General features: G+C 36.1%; 1 protein-coding gene across 1 annotated transcript in view; it reads left to right on the top strand.

The window, feature by feature from the left end:
* The window catches only part of SLX4IP (SLX4 interacting protein), a 78,445-nt gene that overhangs the window by 2,813 nt on the left and 54,904 nt on the right, over positions 1-20,728 (top strand). Inside the window, 1 exon segment of the mRNA XM_064446780.1 lies at positions 3,153-3,201. Within this exon segment, the coding sequence (XP_064302850.1) occupies positions 3,175-3,201 (27 nt within the window). The 5' untranslated portion in view covers positions 3,153-3,174.

The following is a 20,728-nucleotide window of genomic DNA, read 5'->3' as shown; positions in this document are numbered from 1 at the left end:
TTGGGTTATGATTCTAGCTACTTGGCAAAGAGACTATAACATTTAACACTCTCCTGCTTCTTGCTGTTTCTTGCCTACTTTTTTTCCTATTTTTTATTTTTTTGTTGTTTTTGAGGGGAGGAGGTAGGGATCATGAGAAAAGCTCTAGATGCTAGCCTTTCATTAAAATTGAAAACCCAATCCTGAAATGCTGTTTTAATATTTCTTTTTTCTAAGAGAATCTGATGAGTTGTACATGCCCAGGTTTTGTGGTGTTTTGAAATGGCTGTGATATATATCATTATTTGCTTTTTGGTTTTGCATGATGGGGTGGATAGTCCTTCCTTGGAGTCCTCAAACACCAAGAATATGATGTTGTATTACAGGGAACTGAGAAGCCCAGTTGGCTTTCTCTTGGTGGCTGCCATTTCTCTTTTGCATCTCTTCTGACCTAGGTCTAGCAGCTGCTGTTTCAAGAATTTCTGATTTCTATCTCCAACTAAGGTTCTTCTTATGGTTGTTCTAGTATGTTTACTTCTCTAGAGTAGCACCTTACTACCTGACTGAATTGAAATATGATGTTCCAAGTGGACCAGAGCACTGTTCCTTACACTGTGTTTCTCAAAATTGCTATCAATAAAGTTGACAAAATATACTCTGGTAATATAGAAAAGTTTCTAGGGCTGTTTTGTGCAAGGAACAATGGTAGCCCTGTGGCACAAGACATGGTATTCCAGCTTCTGTCCGCGTGACTGTTATTTGAAAATGCAATTTGCTCTATACAACTTTCTGATTACTGTGCAGCTGATAAAAGCTCTAACTTTGACCTTTTTCAGAATGTAGCTGAAACATTTTATTAGCTATATTAAAGTTTATTTTCAGTAGTTACTTGCTGAATGGTTCTCGGTTCAAACTCATTTTAGCCTGGTTGCAGTAACAACTGTTTTACTTCTCAATGTTTACTTAATCCTTGGATATTGCTATGATAGACGGGGGGGGGGAAAAGTAATTGGGAGTTTTCTTGGTGCTGATATATGGAATTGTGCCCTTGTTACTTTCACATTTTCTTGTAGTTGTTTTGAAAGCTCAGGTCTGAGCATTTGGGTATTTGGAACGGAAGAACTGCATAGAAGTGTTTGTTTAGTTCAAAATTATTACTGTTGGATCTTAAGATCTAAATTATCTGTGCTATGCTATGTAGTTGTAAAGTGGGCCTTTATCTTGTTTGCCACTTTTTTGAAGTTAAATGAAGATAATGACCGCATTTTGAAATGCATGAGTGTAGTGCCTGACGGAGACACATATCACCACCCTGACGTGTATCCTTAAATTTTGACAGCTCTATCACAGTGCTTTACAATAACCTAAAGTATGCTGTGAGAAACGGGTACGTCTTGCTGCATTTTTACTATTTCCCTATAGCATCTCTTACAAAATTCACCAGATTTGTCAATCTTATTAAGAGACTAATCCTTTAGGAAACTTAAGTGTATAAAAGGCAGCTCTCATAGTAGTTTCTGTTGCAGGTTGTCTATTGCAGGCAGCAGCTACTGACCTTGTTTTTTGTCTTGATTTTGAAGCTTGAACTGTATTGTTTGGGTGCTCTTATCCTCTGCCAGTATACTGAGGCCCTTGTTCACCTGGTGTTCTCTCCAATCCAAGTCTCTTCCTTGTCTGTTGCCTCTGTTCCTATCCTGTGTGAAAATAGAACATATCTTAATTTTTTCATTCCTCTTTTTTTTGAAGGTATTAGTTTGACACCGTAGGGCCCCTTCCATGCCTTTTCTGAATCCCTGCATTGTGGGGTTACCTGGAAAGACTTTCATGAACTTAACCTAATCTTCTACCTTTTGACAAGTGAATGTTTAGCGCTCACTTATGTGGAGAATAATTAATTTCCCCAGTGCTGTGACTGTAGTCATTGTCAATTTGGTAAAAAAAAAAAGGCAGTTAAAAACCTGAAATAACTGTGGAAGGTGACTGGACTTGTAGTCATTCAAGTGTGATATGGTATTCTTCTAAGGGGGGAGAGGGTGTGTTTAACTTCCAGCATGAATTAATGCTTCCTTACTTGCTTGGAATGGTCTGAAGCAGGGACAGGGCCTCTGTAGCTAAAGGTACCTCATGCAATATCCCAAATTCAGCAGTCTAAATCCTGTTAAGGTTAAGGAAGAGAAGAGGATGTCTGAAGTTCACTTTACTTTTGTGCAACCACAATAATGCTCAGGTTACATTGATTTATGTGTGTAGTCTAAAGCATTAATATACATATGTGTGTGTGTATATATACACACAGATATATGCATACTAACTGCACCAGAAGCCATAGTTTCTGATAAAAAGAATTGGTTGTGCTTTGTTCTTGAACTGGTTTAAACTCTGATACTACTGATTACTAGAACCACAGGTAGTGAATGGGTGTCTCAATTCTGAAGCAAAATTCTGAAAGCAAATTTTGCAATTTGCTTTGTTGCTGAGCCCTGTTAAGAGAGCATGACGGAGGATATTATTTATATAGGGCCATTGTTGTATTCAGGCTGTTGTGGGCTCCCCAGATAAGTAGAAATGGAGTATCTATAAGATAGTAAGGGATGAACTTTACATAGAGGGGTTTGAGGACTCTCTTGACTAAAGTAGGTATTACTTCATGTATTAAGATTGCTTTTTCTTGAAAACAATTCTTTTAAAAATTTCATGTGTTTTCTTCCCTCTTTTTCTTTCTTTCTTAAAGCTACGCAAAGGGATTTTATGTGAAGATATTATTTTGAAAGAGAAGCTAGGCAAGGGGCTGTATACGTAGGGACCTGTGGTGGAGGGAGTAGTAAAGGAAAATCCCAAGTTTAGTTTGCTGCTCTCTGGAAGGCCTCTTGAGGGTAAGTTAGGTAGGTTTGTCTCTGTCTTGGTACTGGTCTGAAAAATAGTTCTGATTACATATTTCATGTGTTGGATGCTAAGTTCATGAACAGTTTCAAGGTTCGCTAAAAGAAACCCATCAGGTAGCTGAGTAATTCTCCTTTAAATAAGAGTTTTCCTTGATTTTCTTAAAGCAGAGTATAGGGCTTGAAGAACAGAAATAATGAAAAAGATGAGTAACAGATTTTAAAAGTCCTCAGTTGGCAGAGAGATCTGAATTTTTCTATAGTGCTGATCACTTTTAATTGATATTTTTGTAGGACCAGCTTACACTGACCTCTCATGGCATCCAACAAATTTGTCATTAAGGTAAGTAGAATGTCATAGCTTTCATTTAAAAAAAATCTGTAACACTGCTTAGACTGTGCGTACATTCGTTTTAAAGTTAATGATGAAGAGGTGCATCCTTCAGGTTTCTGGTCATAGTAGCATATTTTGTATCACCTTTCTGTCTTTCTGGAAACAAACTTCTTGAATCGCTGCTGTGTCATGGGAGAGTGTGTCTGAGGTCAGCTGAAGATTAAAATCCTGTCGCTAAAAGTCATTAGTTGTGTAGTTAAAATTAAAAACCTGCATGAATTTTCAGTAAAACAGTATTTACTACCTGAAATAAAATTTAGGGTTGATTCTTCTCTTGCTGTAATCTTGCAATATTATTTGTGCACTTCCCCGGTAATATCAGAGTTTCTGGTTTAAGGGGTAAACTCTTCATGATACTTGACTCTTTATTTACATCTTTTTTTTTTTTTTTTTGCTTCTCTTCTCATTTTCAGGGTTTAGTTGTCTTACACCCAGTAAAATGCCATTGCAGTTTATTTTGCAAACAGCCTCTGGCTTTTGGCTTTGTGTGAAGTATAATGCTTTTCAAAACATTCTGTAATGAACATAGCACTTTGTAATTCTACTGTAACTATATCAGCTTATCAATAAATAAAACTAATTGTTCAGTAAAAATTGTGAAACCTTCTCTTTTGGACCTTCTCTCCTGTTTCTATGTTAGCACAACAATTTCTCTTGGAAATACTTTTTCCAGGAATTTTCTTAACAGAAGATGCTTTTTCGTCTGTGGATTAGCTTGGGCTTTTTGGAGGGCAGCTACAAAAACCTCCCTGCCTGATCAGGCTGTGGAAGCTGTTGAAGCTTGGTTTTGTGGGTAACCAACCTATTCAACAAGCAGACCAAATGCTTACTTTTTGTGTGCTATGTGTTATTTTCCAGGGAAAACTGCTGTCATTTATTGGGACGTTGCTTTAAATATTTTACTGTTTAATGTGATTGTAAACTTTAAACTGACAGTGTCATGTCTGTATTATTCACTGCTTCTGAATTGATATAGGAGTTAGGAGAAACAGCTATGATTCTGAGCACACTTTAGCTGATATTCTATTTGCCACTGATGAGGGTAACAACAGTGGCTGAGGCTGAAGGCATTTTTTTCTCAGCTGAGAACTCTTGATATCATCAATGTTAATTTAAGTGCTCAAGAAAACAAGTGGTGTGAATTAAAATACCTTCACTGGGTAAACAGCCTTAAGATATTTGATTACTGACCTGCCTTATTACAGCCTCCTGATTCAGCATAAACACTTTACCAGTATTTAGCATGTACCCTGGTAATCCTGAAGTAGTTTAACATCAGTGACTATCTGAGCGAATGGATAGGTTTTCACTGAGCATGGATTTGTAGGTAAGCAATATCACAGAGAAAACTTTATTTTCTTTCTGATAGTATTTGAGAAATTGGGATACGTTTTGCCTGTACTAAATGCTGAATATCAACTTGCCTTGACTAAAATGTATCACATACATAATGTGAAAAGTTGATTGGAATTCACCTTGTGCACAGATGCGTAACATTTTATTCATTAGTTTAGGGTTTCTGTGTGAATTTTTGCCTCTTTACATTCACTGGATTTGTGTTTTATGTGAACATTCCCTTTTTTAACGCTGTTTGACTTTCACATACATTTTTCAAGAAAGATCCCGGTGTAGAAGATTCTCCATGAAAATATTTTCTGCCTTTTAATTCTTCTCTGCAGGGGTGGAGTATAGGAAATGCTATGTTCTTACATTTAGGTTCCTCATGTGTGAAATTGATAAAGGTATTTTACTGAGTCTGAAAATGTTTAATGCATGCTTCGTCTTCTACATTCTCTACTTTTAAGTTTTAGATTTTGTAAGCATGTGTATGTTAATTTTTTTGGTGAGAGCCAAAAGTACAGCTTATCAGTCTTTCAAGTCTTAGCTGACTGGAACACAATTAAGAGGAAAACACCTATAATGTGTTTAATGGCTTTGCTTCTTAACAACATATATTTTATATGAGAATCCCTGTACCTCCAATGTAATGGTCAATTATTTTCAGCAGAGGGAGCAGTTGGCCTATTTTTGAAATGTGATCGTAAGCTTGGTTTTATGGCAATTAAGAGCAATTGAAATAAAAGAATTGATGCAGTAAAATGGCTTTAAACCTTAATACAAAAACTGCAGTTAGGTCCTAAACACTTTCTTTGCTTGCCAAGTGACTGGATGCCATAGTGTTGTGATGTGCAATAGATAATATTTTTTGCAAGTTAATTTGATCATCAATTTTCAATTTTAGGGAATATTGATACTTCATAAAGTGCTGCGTGGTACAATACCGCCAAATCTGGAAAATAAGACATATGAATTTAATTGAGCTTTCTGTGCATGTTGCTAAAATATTTTACTGCTGTTCTGAGAAATAAATCTTAACTTTAATTGGTGAGGCTTAAAGCAAAATCATGACCTCTATATGGATTTGAAAAATAATATCACTAGGGCCTTGTTTCAAACTTTGGACAAACTAGAAAGAATTACTCTTCCAGAATTGTGCAAATTGACTTTATTCATGCCAAACTGCAAAACTAAATATAGTAATTTTTATGGCTACAATAGAAAAATTTCATTTACTATTTTCTGCAATTTGTTCATTTGCCAGACACTGAAGACTTTAAGTTGTTACTACATTTCAATAGCTCCTCTCAAAGGGTAGCTTTTTTTTTTACTTTGCCATTCCCTACTTTGAGAAATTAAGAGCTCTGTTCTGTCTAAGATTTGTAGGCTTTTGCTAGCAAATATCTTAGATTCAGATAATTATAGTTTTGATGTTCCCTGTGGTCATCCAGCGTGCTCTGCAATCAATTTTTCAGCAGTGTTCCTTGTTGTTAATTTAAATTACTGCATGCTGGAGGCGTATATGAAACTTTTTGGACCCTCCTACTTCAAGATTTTTGCTTGCTTTAAATTGCAAGTTCCTTTGAGGCAGTAAGCATATTTTTCTGTTTTATACGGGGAACAAAGATGAAAGTACTGGATATGACTGGACAGAAAAATGACAGTGTGACTGTAATGTGGTCAATTTTCCCCTTTGTTTTGCATGTGTGTGCATCCTTTTTAATATTGATATATCTTAATGTAATCAATAAGATATTGATTTATAACCAATGGATCTTAAGATCTGTCTTTGCATACCTTAGCAGTGCTCCATGAAAGAAAGCGTGCATAGAAAGAATGTTGATTATAGGCTCTAACAGTATGTAGAAGAAAATGGAGAGAGATCTTCCCGTCAGACAATATGCTAGTATGTACTTACAGGGCTGCAGTGCTCAGAACAACTATAAAGACAGGTGGTTGGAATTGTTATTACTGAGTAGCATCACACACTTCACTTGGCTCTGATGTTCATTTCTATATGAATGGATAAACTATGATACTTGTCTAAAAGGGCTTAAATGTCTTAAGAAGATAACAAGGGACCAGGGGGAAAATAGAATTTAAAATAGGAAGTAGAAGACAATAATAATGGATGGAGGGACATCTATTTAGTTTTCTTTAACTCTGTATTGAATTCTGTTTCATGGGACCAGATATGGAATGACTGAAGTGATGAGTAAATAAGTTCCAGAAGAAAGAAAAGAGGAAGTTGGGAGATAGAGGGGGGGAGGAAAATTAAGTGTATAGTTTAATTCTAAACCTCCTGGAGTAAATGGAAGTTTCCTCACTGACCTCAGAAGATTAATTTTCAAGTCTAGGGAAATGATGAGTGGATGAAGGGTTGAGAGATTAAAGTGTTAGCAAAAGGAATAGGAAGCCAGCGGGATAAACATCAATAGCGGAAACACTGCTTTCATGGGGAGTGCTTCAAATAAGGAACAAAAGGATGGTTCAACTTGCATTACTTTTTTTGGTAATTCAGATAAATCTGATAAGTTTTAAAAGTACCAGTTTTGCAAAAAAATTAGGTTTTTGCTAATCATGAGCACCATACTACTGTGACAGTGATAGAATTCTAAATACACGCCATTCCGAGTGATATTGTTTTAGATGTAATTAATTCAAAGATGTAATCTCCATGATATTTGCCATATGCCTTATTTCTAACCAGCACTAACATATTTTACACCTCCACTGTTCTGCTTCTTGGTGATCTTGGTGGTACTGCCTGCTTGACCCCTGAGTCCAGCAGTGAAGGAGGAAGTGATGAGGAACTGAGAAGCAGGCATCAATCTCTTCGAGTCCAGCAAAATTCGGGGCTTAGCAGAGATACTGTGTGAGGGTCACTGAATGTCTTTAGGTCATGGGAGAGGCTTCAGCTTGCACTGTAGGTGAAATTCTTCATTCAATTCTTTTGAGTGAGTTCAGGTGGTGGTTAGTAGGCTAGGAGGTAAAGGGATCCATGTCTCATAATGCCTGGTAATGTCATGTACAAACAGTTTAATGATGCAGTGATGTAGTTTTTGCTCTTGATGTTAGTATAATGAAAATTTAATACAAAAATTTTTGTATTGTTTTTATGTGGCCTGTCTCTTCCCTGGACAATGTAGATGGATGCTGATATGTGGAAGTTATCTGAGTATTTGATATATCAGTGTGTTCTGACTGGACTGTGGAGTAAAAGGGAGAAGAGAGACTGACAACATATTTTTATTCTTTCCTTATGTTTCATCTATGTGGTTTACAACTTCCTTAAAAGGCATCTATTTTTAAAAGCAAAATTATTGCTTGGTTTCAATTCTCAGGTAAAGGCTTATTTTCTGGATGTTTTTTGTTCACTGCAGCACTTATTCAACCATGACTTTGCAGTATTTTTCTTGACTCAGTAGGCAAACTTTTCCTTAAATAACAGTACCAGAGAACATTGCACGTTATTTCAGTATTCTGCTGCAGTCATTGCTAAGCATGAGCACTGATGATGCTCAGATATTGTGAAAACCCTTTAAACTGCTGATAAAGTGATGACTCATGGTCACCTGATAAACAGATTCATTACCATGACTCCAGAAACTTTAGATCCCATGTAAGTGTTTCACTTCCCACACCAGTTCTTCTAAAAGGGATGATGATGCAGTTATTTTCTAACAGTTGACAGCTGCTCAATTAAGCTGTGACGATGTGGTTGGTAAAAACTATAAATTCCAGACTTTTTTAGTAATAGTTTAAGGAACTAAAATCTGTATGAGCTGTGAAGAAGTCACCAATATTACTCACAGTGTTACTTGGAGTGTTTTATAATAAAATGATACATTTTAGATTTCATTTACCATGCCTGAATTAAGTTCTTTTTATAGTGGATCTGACCCAAACCTCACTGAAGTCAGTGGGCTTTGGATCAGAGCCTGTAGGAGTATATTGGTAGCACACTATAGCTTAACAAAGAACATAATTTGTTTCATAAACAGCCTTCCTTGGTTCAGTTTATTTGTCTTTTTTAAATGCAGTCTGTTTGTCTATAATGTCAACATCTAAAGAAGTTAGGTTGGAAAAATACTGAAAATAATACAGCCAAGTAATAAATATAAAATATAGATCACTTTTAATTCCTTTTAATTCCAATATGGAAAGAGTAAAATGAAAATCCCTGTGTTGCCGGCTTGTGATTACCCAGGGACTGTGAAAAGATGGATAAAGTAAAAATAGAACTATGAAAAAATATTAACTTAGACTTTAGGTGTGTATGATTCTACATTATAAAGCAGAAAAAGGTTCTCAAAAAGTAATTGAATGTAGGGTAGTGTGTGGTGGTTCATTCACTCTTAAATGATTGGGAGTTTGACTGGTGGTTTTTCTTACACTAGTTTCCCTCTTTTGACTGGAAATATTTCTAACTTGAAATACTGTGAGACACCATGCTTAAGAAAACCAAAATATTAAGTGATTTCAAATGTCTATGATTGAAACTTTTGCTAGAATGGATAATGTTTGTGTGTGTTTGGGAGGAATATAAAAATATTATTTTTCTCTTGGTCCACATCTGTTTAAAAATAAAAATTCATGCTTTAAAATTTAACATGCAGGCTCCTACTATTTTTTTTAGCTATGTCTCTGTTTCTGTTTGGTTTTTGCCATTTATTTTCCAGATGACTAACTTCAGACTTCGATGATGAACATTATGTGTTTTTTCTGTGCTAAAAACTGGGACTCATCTAGTTCGAAAAAAAATGGTCTGATCAGGATTGAATATTAACTTAAGGGGGAAAAAAAGCTAGAATCAAGACAAATTTCTGAGATGCTATATCAGTCATACAGACTATGTCAACAAATTGCATATGGAAGTGTCATGGCTTGTTTCTGTGTTGCTGTTTTTTGTCTTTTACCCTGAATCCCTCTCCACCATTTTCATTACCACAAGTAGTGTGATAATGAAGAGGCAAAAAGTTGCCCATTTAATGAAGAAATTTAATAATCATGTCAGAAACACATTTGGAAAACAAGCTGTAGTCTGGAGTGAGGTGGTATCTTAACTGACAAAAAAGAACCCTTATTACAGAAGGCAAGTTCTGTACAAAACAGTATTTGTTAGCTGAGAGATTTTCACTTGGAAAAGTGGGAAGAGAATAGTTTGTGGTCTAGATCATGTGCAGACAGTTTTGAACCAAAATCTTAACTTCAGTGATTCGAGTGCTTCCAGAGGATCTTTCCCTGTTGACTGTGTATGCTTTGCTAGGAAAGTGTGGTCCATTTATGAAGCCTTAAGAGCAAGTCTCACCTATCTTGGTTTTGTATTTTCTTGTCTTTTTAGCTTCATTGAGGCTTCTTTGCTATTTCTGCTATCTGTACGTTTTACAGACAGATCCTCTTGCATGAAATCCTGAATCTACAAGCCTCAGCAAAACAAAGACTTTATTCCTCCTTCTTTGTAACTTGCCATGCACATATGAAATAACATTCAAGTGGAGAATCACTGTAAAGATGCTGCATCAAATGCTCGGTGAAAAATAGTTGTTAGTCTTGAGGGAGAGTGAGGAAAAGAACAGAGGTAAGGAAGAACGACATGGTGGTTTCCACACAAGAAAATATGACATAGCCACAGAATAGTTTTCTCAGCATTTTTGTGTTGTTGTTGGTGTTTGAGGATATCTGTAAAGGTACTGCAAGATTTCTATTCTAATTTTACTCTAAAAACCTGTGCAATAACTAAACTAAACTCAGCTCTATTCCACGTGCAAGGTCCTCTTTCTAAGGCCCTGCTTAGTTTCCGGGAAGTAGGAAGGTGCCTGGCATATCTGACACCACTCAGCAGGTGAAACAACTGTTTATATAAGATGTAGTTAAAAATAGTCATTCAAGTTCAGGCCAATATTCCCCTATTTTAAACTCAGAGGATCATCTTTGTTCATTGAATATGCCAGTGATTTAATAGCACTCATAATGAACCAAATATAAATGGTTGTTGTTTATCCTGCTTTGTATCATACAGATAAAGGCTGATAGAAGTGTATAGCTCTGAACATAAAATATTTGCTGAACTAAAGAGTTGGGAAAGAGCTAAGTCTTGGGCCATTAAAGAGGATCTGTTCAATACCAAGATCCTAGGATTTGACAGTTGGTAGGGTCGTGCAGTATATAGCTTTCCCTTCTTTATTTTGACATTCCTATAGTATAAAAATAGGAAGGAAAGTAATATAAGAAGCACTACCATAGTGCATTGCCTTGCTGTAATAAGGTTCTCTTCAGTAGTGGAAAACAAGCTTGTAAAGAGTTATTCCCTTTGTGGTCTTGTCTGTAAATCTCTGGTTCTTACTGTGCTGGGTATTAAACTGTCACATAGTCGCAATCCATGTCCCAGGTAATTTACAAAAAATTTAGATGATAGGAGTAACTCTGACACATCAAAAGTTGAAAATGAAGCCCATAATTTGAAAAAGCAATCAACAAAAACACATTCTCTCCTCAAACAAGTGCTGAGTACTGAGTGTTTGTAGTATATCATCAAACAGACTGAATAACAGGGGCTGGTGATTAAATCATCATTGGGCTGCCATGGGCGTCCCAGCAGAGAGGAATTTTACAGGAGGATTTCGAGTAAAACATCATCATCAGTTAATAGATTTCTTCAGAAAATTTTTATAATTTGTTATTAGTTTAAAATCTTTATATGTTGATTCATGCATCTTTCAGAAAATCAAATTGAGTATTTTATTTTGCTTTTATTGCTTGCTGAAAACAGGGTGCTGTTTAGAGATGACCTTAAAAGACTCCCCAAAAAAATGTTAAGGAGAATGTTTCTTTGCCTAAACCCCTTTACCCTGACAATTGGCAGGAATCGTCATTTGATTTGCAGAATGTTTGGAGTATACAACTAGGGGTACTTGCTGATTATGAACAGAGAAGAGATGTAATTACAGATCCCCAGCATATTCTGCATAGTTTCAGAAACCTCTTTGCTAATTTGAAGTAATTTTCTATAGGGCTATTAGAGGTGGTTCATACGTTATTGTCGTTGTTGTTGTTCTATAGAGGCCTACATTATTAAGCAGGTAGGAGCTGCTGGGATTTAGTTCAGTTTTGTAACTTGCTATTTGAACAATGATACAAATTTTGGGAAGGAAAAATCCAGTGATGAAGAATACAATAAAAAATACTGTCAGTTCAGAAGTGAAATTATATTCAGATATTGTTAGAAGCCTACCTTTTTGTTAGAATCTCTTGCAAGCGTCAAGAAAGCTCACAGTATTTTAAGTTGTACACCTAGAAAATCACTTAAAGCTCTGTTGTTGGCAGCCAGCCTTGTGACAGGATGAGGCAACCGTTATTCACATACCGTTATGAGACAGCATTCCCACTCCAAGCAGAGAAAGCAAAGGTGGCAAAATACAATTTCCAGATTTGTAAGTCGGCTAGGCCATTGGATCTGTAGTGAAGTGTTATGGGTACCACTGATCATCATAGACTGTTACAACATAATAGAAAGTTTGATCTGCACAGTGGGCTACAAGTTCAAAACTAGAAGGCAAAAAAAATTCTGGAATTACCAGCAGCATTGCTTGTCATTGTTCGTTGGAAACCCACGTGCAAACAGAGCCTTGCTTCTCATTCTATTGTTCTGCCAATTTGGTATCCGTCCTTTACACGGAGGTATCAGGAATAATAGATTGTCAAACACTTCAGCTTTTTTTTTTTTTATGAAGAGCAAAAAGCAGAGAACTTCAGTATCACCATTAACTCTTATTAGCTGTGGGCTCTGTTTTATGGACCTTTTTGAAACAACGCTTGAATAGTAATATAGAGCTGTGCCTACTCTTCAGCGGGTACAAGTGTTCCTGAAATAACCACAGCTTGTATCCTCCTCCTGAGTATTTCTATTCCATGTAAGCAGTGGTTGTGTCCTTAACACCAGACTTTATCTACATAGATACTAGTGACTTTAAATTGATGGAAATTGTAGTTTCAGAATAGGCAACATAATGGTATTTAAGAGGGTAAGGTCATTCACTGTGAATATCTACTTTATAGGCATGCCCATGTGAAAACCTCTGCTGCTGATGGCTGTCATCTTATTGGTACTTGATTTTGAAATGCTACTTCTTCCTCTTTGGATTGCCACACAGATTTAGTGGCTAGACCTTGATCAACAAGTGGCACACTCATGTCTCTAATTCAACCATCTGTGAGTTCAGTGATCTTCAAGACATTTTGATTAGTTCCCTTGTCTTTTCGGTAATATTTTGGATCTCTTCAAAAAGTCAGTATGCTAGATGTTTAAATGTTAAAATGATAAGACATTAAGCCAAATCTATTAAAATATAATGTAGTTTAAATGTGATGCTATCTATTATCTTACTAGTGTGGTGAATAACAGGGCGGTTTTTCTCAAATGGTTGTTCTGTTGTGGGCTGTGTGACGGAGGTTAAGGTGAGGATTCCAGGCTTTTCCACAAAGTGAAGAGACTATGAAAATTCTGTTCTGTGAGAGCTCATTCTCAGCAGCAAACATCTCCCTTGCTTTTATTTTCATGTTTATAGCAGCACCTTATAGAGACTTACAAATCAGACAGAGCTAGGGAAAGAAAGTAAAATGAAAAGTGGCAGGGTTGTGGAGCAGGCTGTGGAAGGTCAGTGTGCCACGGGGGGAGCAACTTTGGGATCAGCTTTCACCTCTGTAACTGTTGTTGAATAGCAGGGGTGTATGTTTTTAAATTGCAGATAACCTGCAGATTCTAAGCATGAAAATGCAATAATGTACTGTTAATATTCTCGGGAACAGATTGCATGTGAACAAGTAATGGGATTGGGATGATTATGCTGCAGAAAGAAAATCTGTCACTGAATACTTGTGTATTCTGGAGTTTCCCTCTGTGACTTCCATAAGAAGCTTCTACAATCTAGCATTATACAAAATAAATTCTCAGGCCTTTCTTTGTTGTTTGCAGCTGTCTTCAACCAATCCATTAACTTTTCTGGACTAGCGCAAAACCTGAAAGTTTACAAATAATTCCACATTGAAGAAACGGATAGCATAAAGCTTTATTTAGCTGAAAAAGAAAAGTAAATGAAACTCTGTGCTAAAGGGTCCAGCCGTGGTGGGATACAATTCTTTCATTCCTCCTCTTATGCAAGATAAGGTTTGTTCTGAGGCAGTTTGGTCTTAAAGTATAAAAGTGGTATAAAAGCAGCAGGCACCAGAAATAAGGCAGCAATAGGCTTGGTGATGGAGGAAGCCCCTCTCAGGCTGGGGGGACAGTAGGTGGTGACCCTGGTGGTGCGGGGGGGCTTCAGCACCAGGCCCAGCTGGGGCAGACCAGGCCTCTTGCAGGAGGGCAACCTCCCTGGTGGTGGGGAAGCCCATATGTTAGGTGTGGTCCAACCTCCAGCCTGGCTGCCCACGATGGATGCAGGAATCCAGTAATGCTGCTTGGCTTCTTCCCCCTGGGTGTAGTTCAGCCAACTAGTCCCCCACTTCAAAGACAGAGAAATGGCAAGCAGGTGTTAGTTCACTTCGGTTCTGCTGAGGTACAGAGCCATACTGCTTCCTTTGAGGAAACTCAGAAGAACCCCTTTCAAGGGTCATGTACTGTTTGTTTTTATAGCGAATTACCCTTCATACGTATTTCTTTTCTAATGACTTCTTGATCATTTCTCTCATTTGGGAAGTATACTTTTAAAGACTTCTGGTGACATGTTTATTTTTCTTAAATGTTTATGGAACAGAAACACAACCTCATGAGGCATGTGTGTCCCAAATGGTCCCACAGTGTTAATTCTGTTCGTTCATTTTATCTCTGAAATTTTTTTCTTCTAACTTTAATCCTGTAATTTTAGAGAAGAAACTGTTTTCCATGCACACGTTAAAAATATCAGTAGGGTATAAGCATATGGAAAACTTAATAGGCAATTTCTCCTTCTCGTTCTATGTTCTTACATATGCAAATCATCATTAGGGAAGAAAAAAAGGCAAACAGAACTGGAAATCTCTCTCTGACTTTTTTACACCCACATTCTTGATAACAACCTTGTACTTTCAATCTTTTTCCAATGAAGTCTTTGAAATTTTAGCCCTGGGTAGTGGAGTTTGCAGATGCTGAAAAGATGATAGCCTCTGCTTTTTATTGCTGGTGGTGGGAGGGAATCTCAATTAATGTGAAAAATAGTGACAATTCTTGTATTGAGTGATTGAAGAAAATACTTCTGATTTATACTGCATGCTTGCCTTTTAAAATGGTATGTCTTATTGCTAGATGTAGAATGGGAAGATGGGACAGTTTGATATGCTTTAGCTATGGCAGTCTTTAGATACAAGTGTGTGAATGGTAAATCTACTGAACGATCTCCCTGTGTTGCAGATAGCTTGCCTCTTCTTTTCCCTAATGGTTTCACAGTGCTCTCCTCAGGAAACCATGAGAGCAGTAGGGCTTTGGTTTTTATTTAAAAAAAGAAAAAAAGGTTAACAGTAGTTGCATATTTCCAGTGATTTCTAAGCCAATTAGCAATAGCAATTTACAGCAAAAATTTCCTAAAACCCGGCAAATTAGAGATTTAAGACATTCATGTACTAAAGCTGTGATATAATAGATACAGTTGTAATAAAAATTTAATAATTTAACACATCTTACATGCTAAGAGAATATGAGCGGAGTTACCATAGTTTCAGAATGTCTTGGGTTTTAACAATGTTTGTTATATTTAATGTCTTGATTCCCCCCCACCAAATTCTTTTCCTTGCTAAACAATGTAAAGGAAAGAAAAACTAACTTCTGTGAAATACAAGTCCTATGAAAGCTTTGTTTCAATTTATTAATTACTTTTATAAAAGGGGGGGTAAAGGTATAGGTTATATGTATGTTGTGATGCTCATTTTAAGAAACTTAAATCTCAACACTTCTAATATTGGCAGTCTGGCATTCATTGTAAGTATAATAGGTTATTTCATGCTGCTTCTCCTTATATGCATGGTTATGATACCAAAATGTTAAGACCACACACAGACAACAAGGTCACTAGCCACTTACGCATGTAAACAGTCTGGCTTTTTACAAAGTGGAAAAATATTTCTTGTGCAGTATTTTAACGTGATCAGCATGTTAAAGCTCAATCTGCAACTGTGTCAACATTTCTTTGGCTGTAACCATTAATTCTGTAGCCTCTTGATAATATGTAAAATGTGAAACTGGTTTGTTTACTAATGGGATTTGTCAGCAATTACTGTTTGCATTTAGCTTAGTACTTTCAAATAGATAATAGATCAAATAATTATTTTGCATTATCACTCTGGTTTTAGTAAAACAAAGGACTCTTTCAGCTGGCTTTGGGATCTTTAAAGGGACATTGGAGCAATAAATTTCATAAATATTGTTCTTATACCTGTCTGACTTTAGTAGGCACAGGTACAATATATTAGATAAGATCTTGTAACCACTATTTGATGTGAATTTAGCTATAGAGACAAGAACATACATCTCTCTTGGGCCTTGGTTCTCGCAAGACCTGGCGTGGCTTCAACTTAGCTAGGATTCTTTTGCTTTGCTTTTTTTTCTTTTAAATAATGCATGTTTTCAGCATTTATATTACCATTAGGTACTGCAAGTACAGTGGTCATGTGCAATATTATCTAAGAGTGGTATCGTCTTCATCAAAGAACTGTAAAGGCTATAAGTTCTGGTAGGCTGTTCTTCATTTGTTTATAATATGGAGCGAATAAGATGGCATAGAAGCATTTTTATGGACATCATATTTAGTCAAATATTTGTTTTTATTAGTGTCTTTTATCTCTCTTCTCAAAGTCTTTGTTAATATATTTATAAAATTAGTTTCAGTGTATCTTTGAGGTTTTACAAGTAACAAAAAAACCACAAACAAACCCCAAAACTGACTAGACATATCTACAGAACTTTGGTAAGGATATTTTGTTTACTTAGAAGTAGGCTGTGTAATCACTAACTAAAAATTACCACTGCTCCTGAGAAGACGCCATTAGTTAATTCTGTGATTTCAGGGGCATCTTGTTAAAATATTTCTCCTGAGTTTTCTTACAAGTTTGTACACATATATAGTATTTGCTTTCCTATGAGTATTTTATTTAAGAGATAAAAATAACAGCATAGTATAGAATGCACAGCAATCCATAAGACTGCTACTTTAAAAATCTCAACATACAGACCAAATTGCAATATGGATGAGGTAAATTACTGGGGGGAAATTCAGTTTTAGGAATAGCCAGCTGATAGTATAAGCTATTATATGAGACTCTTAAAAGGCAAACCTGTATTTTTAAAGTCACTCTAATAAAGTATTTAATAAATGTGTCACCACAGGAGAATAGTAAAGCTTTCAGTTTGTAGATCACTATCTTTTCATTATTAAGACTTAAATGCTCTTTGCTGCTTAAATTCTGTTGCTATTACAGAATACCACTCAATCCAGATGTTTTGCAAGTGCTAAAATTTAAATGAAACTTCTGCCCAGTAAAAGTCAAACATACCATTCTCCCAAACAGCATATGAACAAACAGAATCAATGTGTTTCATCATTCCTGTTCGGTTGTCTGGCCCAGCTTCATTTCCTTTGATGGAAAAATGATAAATATAAATTACAAAGTAAGGCAGCAAATGATCTTTATCTGTTAGTTAAAACGAAATTCTTGATACCTGTTTTGTCTTCCAAGATTTTAAACATTTAAATTGTGAATTTTGTGCAAAGATTTTGTCTGGTACAGTAATGGGAACAGAATATTTTTTTCCAGAACAAGTCGATCTTCTAGCTGCATGTTAGAGCATAGTAAAGGAGCTCCTTTAAAACTGTTCCTAACCGTTTTGTTTTGTTTTTCCCCAATGTCAACTGACAACATTTGGCCTCTTCAACATATATGCATACTGTATAGTGTTTATATAAAGTTTCTATATTAAGTATATATTAATACATATATTTTTTAAAAAGTTACTTTTTTACTTGTTTTTTCCCTACAGATGGTAACTTTTGGACATACAGCTATGTATTATAGTCTTTTGAATGGTGACAAATCACAGGCTTTAAGAAGCAACAGTAATTGTAAGTTGAGTTTTGTGATGAGCTCTTTTCCATTGGTTTGGAAATCTCCCCACAAAGTTATGCACACCTGGAAAAATCAGTTGACATTTATACAGTAGATTCAATTTATTGTTAAGAAAAACCTCTACTGAGAGTGAATCTTCTGTGACCTTAGTGGTCCCTGCTGGACTGGAGATGAGAAGGGTAAAGATGGAGTCAGTGTTATTTGGAAATAAAGAAGAGGGTGGGATGACTTACTTTAAAACAAAACCCAACAACAACAGAAGGCAAACAAAACCAAAACTGCTGGAGATCCTTATTATTTATGGGGCAGAGACTGAATGGCATGTGGGTGGACTACAGGGATTCAGTAGTTTGGGCGACGAACAGAGACCGACTGTTAGAAGTGGAGCAAGAATGAGGAGAAAGGTAATGGTGGACGTCAACACTGGAGCAGGGGTGTGCAGGTAGCATCAAACTGAAAGCTGAACAAAAGGTTAGGAACAGGGCCATAGCCTCCTGCTTGCCCTTACGTCTTCCGAAGTGTAGAGCAGGGGAAGTTACAAAGACTTGGTAATGACTCGATAATAAGATGAGGATTAGGAGTAGTAAATGATATTCAAACTGATGGAAGATTTTGAGTGGCAAGATTAATTGGTAGAAAGTCTGGTTTTGGCAGCTTGAAATAGCGAAGAGATTAGGAATATCCAGATGGTGGAAAGTGTCATTTTGGGGGGATAATTGGCACAATTGTCTCCTTTATAGCCTGTGCTCTCCTTTGCACCCTGGAAGGAGAATCTAAGATCCCTGAAGTGAAACAAAGTCACAAAATGTTTTATCCTTCTCCAGTACTAATCCAAAGAAAGGATGATGGTTTACGGTAGGTTAAGTGTATTGGTTCGACTGGTGAAGATTTCTGTGGTGCTTCCAATCCTGCTAATTTCCCTGTGGTAGTCAAAGTGTCACCAGATAGTAGATTTTCTTCAATCAGTTTTCTGCTTGCCCTTACCAAGGTTGTATTCAGAAACTGTTTAACTTAACAAATCTACCTGCAGTCATGTAGGAACACATGTAATGTCCTTGGCCTTTCCTGAAGTCTTTCTGTAGTATTTTGTGATGGTGTTTTTAGTACATCACTGCTTCGCCATGTGCATTTTTCTTACGGAGAGATGAACAGTATCTATGTAAGGCTGGAAAAAATGAAGCTCACTTCAGTGTGGTGGTATTATAGGAGCAAGTCTTTAAAGGAGTACTTAATTGGGATATAGGTAAGCTGTTCCAGGAGCCCATTTTTCAGGACTTTGTTAGAAAGGTCAGGCCTGTTCTTGAACATTTATCTTCTAGATATTCCTACTTTTAATCAGTTAATGGAGGATAAAATAAATTTGGATAATCTCCATATCCCCAGTAGCACAGAAAGACACTGCTTCTTTAAATATCAAATCAAACCACTTTTAAAACGGAAAATCAGTATGAATACATTGGTTTTTAAATTTTTATTTTATTATGTTTTTGTCATCTACAGTTATATAAAAGATCTAACATTTTATCAAAAAAGTGCGTATTTCTCTTAATGGCTTTTAAACACTTGTACACTTGCCTGAGTGTTTCACAAATGCTCGGCTGATAAAATTGCAGATTCTTTTGTAAGTTGTTCATTTTCATTGTTTTCTGAAGTGCCAAAATAAAAATTTTGGTCTGTGAAAGACTTCTCACTGAATACTATCAATTAATAACTTTTCTTTTGTTAGTCATGCTCATTCAGCTATTCATGACCTATTGTATAATTTCAAGATGTAACATTTGTTAAGCTCAGGATGTCTTTTTATCTATTAATTTTTAGTGTAACTGTTTCAGAGTAATCTTCAGCCTAATGAAGGAAGGTTGAAGGCCATACTGAAAAACTTTAAAGCCAGTGAGATTTGGAGCATCTAGCACTTTTATAATGTGTTAATAGTTAATATTAATGAATTAAAATGTTTACACACACCCTGGTCTCTAGTGTTCCCTTTGATGTTAATTACTTTATAGTAGATCACATAAATTCATTCTTGATGTCAGACAGCTAAGGAAATATTTCCTTTTCATTTAACTGTGTTGCTTAGCAACATAGTAGGACCTATTAGTTGATGTATTTTTGATGTGTTTGCTACCTACAAACGCTTGTCTTTCTGTCTTTTTAAAAAGCTCTGAGTGGACCTTTTTTAAGTTGAAGCAAATAATAATAGAAAGATATAAATATATGGCTATATGTGAGTATAATGAAGCTTAACATTCTCGGACGTGTTAAAGCAAAGTTCTTCTTTGTCTTCCTCTTACTAATGTGAATCAGATAAAATGGACAGTGCGGTCTCTTGTTCTTGTCTCTGTGGTACTCTGCATTCCTGACATCCAGGAACTGCAGTCTGTCACATGCTGTCGCTGCTATTTCTTCATTCCTTTTAACAAAGATGCTTGTAAGGCTAGTGTACTATCAATTTTTTTAATTAAAAAATGAGCTGTTGCTTTCCAACAGGTAATTCCCTCTCAATCTGTATGTAGGGTTTGGTCGGTTTTTTTTGTTGAAAACCATGGAAAAAAATTAGGTTTTCTCACTTAATTTATAAACTGTACTCCTTCTGGCATTGGCTCTTTAAAAAGATGCAGACCTGTAGGAAGTGAAAACTCAGCTATAGCAGTCTAGCTTTGCAGATATTGTTGAAGAGCCTTAGTTGGCATAGTCTCATCAGCCATAGTCTTTGGTAGGTGATTTTTGCAGCGCATGAGAGTTCATCCTTTGATTTCGGTCCTGATTTTGTATGACAGCTGTAGCTTTTTTTTTTTAAACCAAGGAAATCATATTATATTAATAGCATCTATAATCATGTATTTTAATATAAAATTTCTGACTACTGGTAGGCATTGCTTAAGTTGAATCAGAAATGTTATTGCTGTATACAAAGAGGCCTTTCCATCTTCTCAGCTAGGGTTTTTGCACTTGGTGGGTTTCCAATAATGTGGGTACAGGGGGATATTGTAACAGGAAGAAAAAACTTTCTGACCTGTAATATGATCTCTCTATTGGAAGAATGCTT

The sequence above is a fragment of the Phalacrocorax carbo genome, chromosome 3, assembly GCF_963921805.1.
Source record: "Phalacrocorax carbo chromosome 3, bPhaCar2.1, whole genome shotgun sequence".
In the NCBI taxonomy this organism is placed as follows: domain Eukaryota; kingdom Metazoa; phylum Chordata; class Aves; order Suliformes; family Phalacrocoracidae; genus Phalacrocorax; species Phalacrocorax carbo.
Note: the sequence above shows the minus strand (reverse complement) of the source record. Positions and strands in the feature narration are given on the sequence as shown.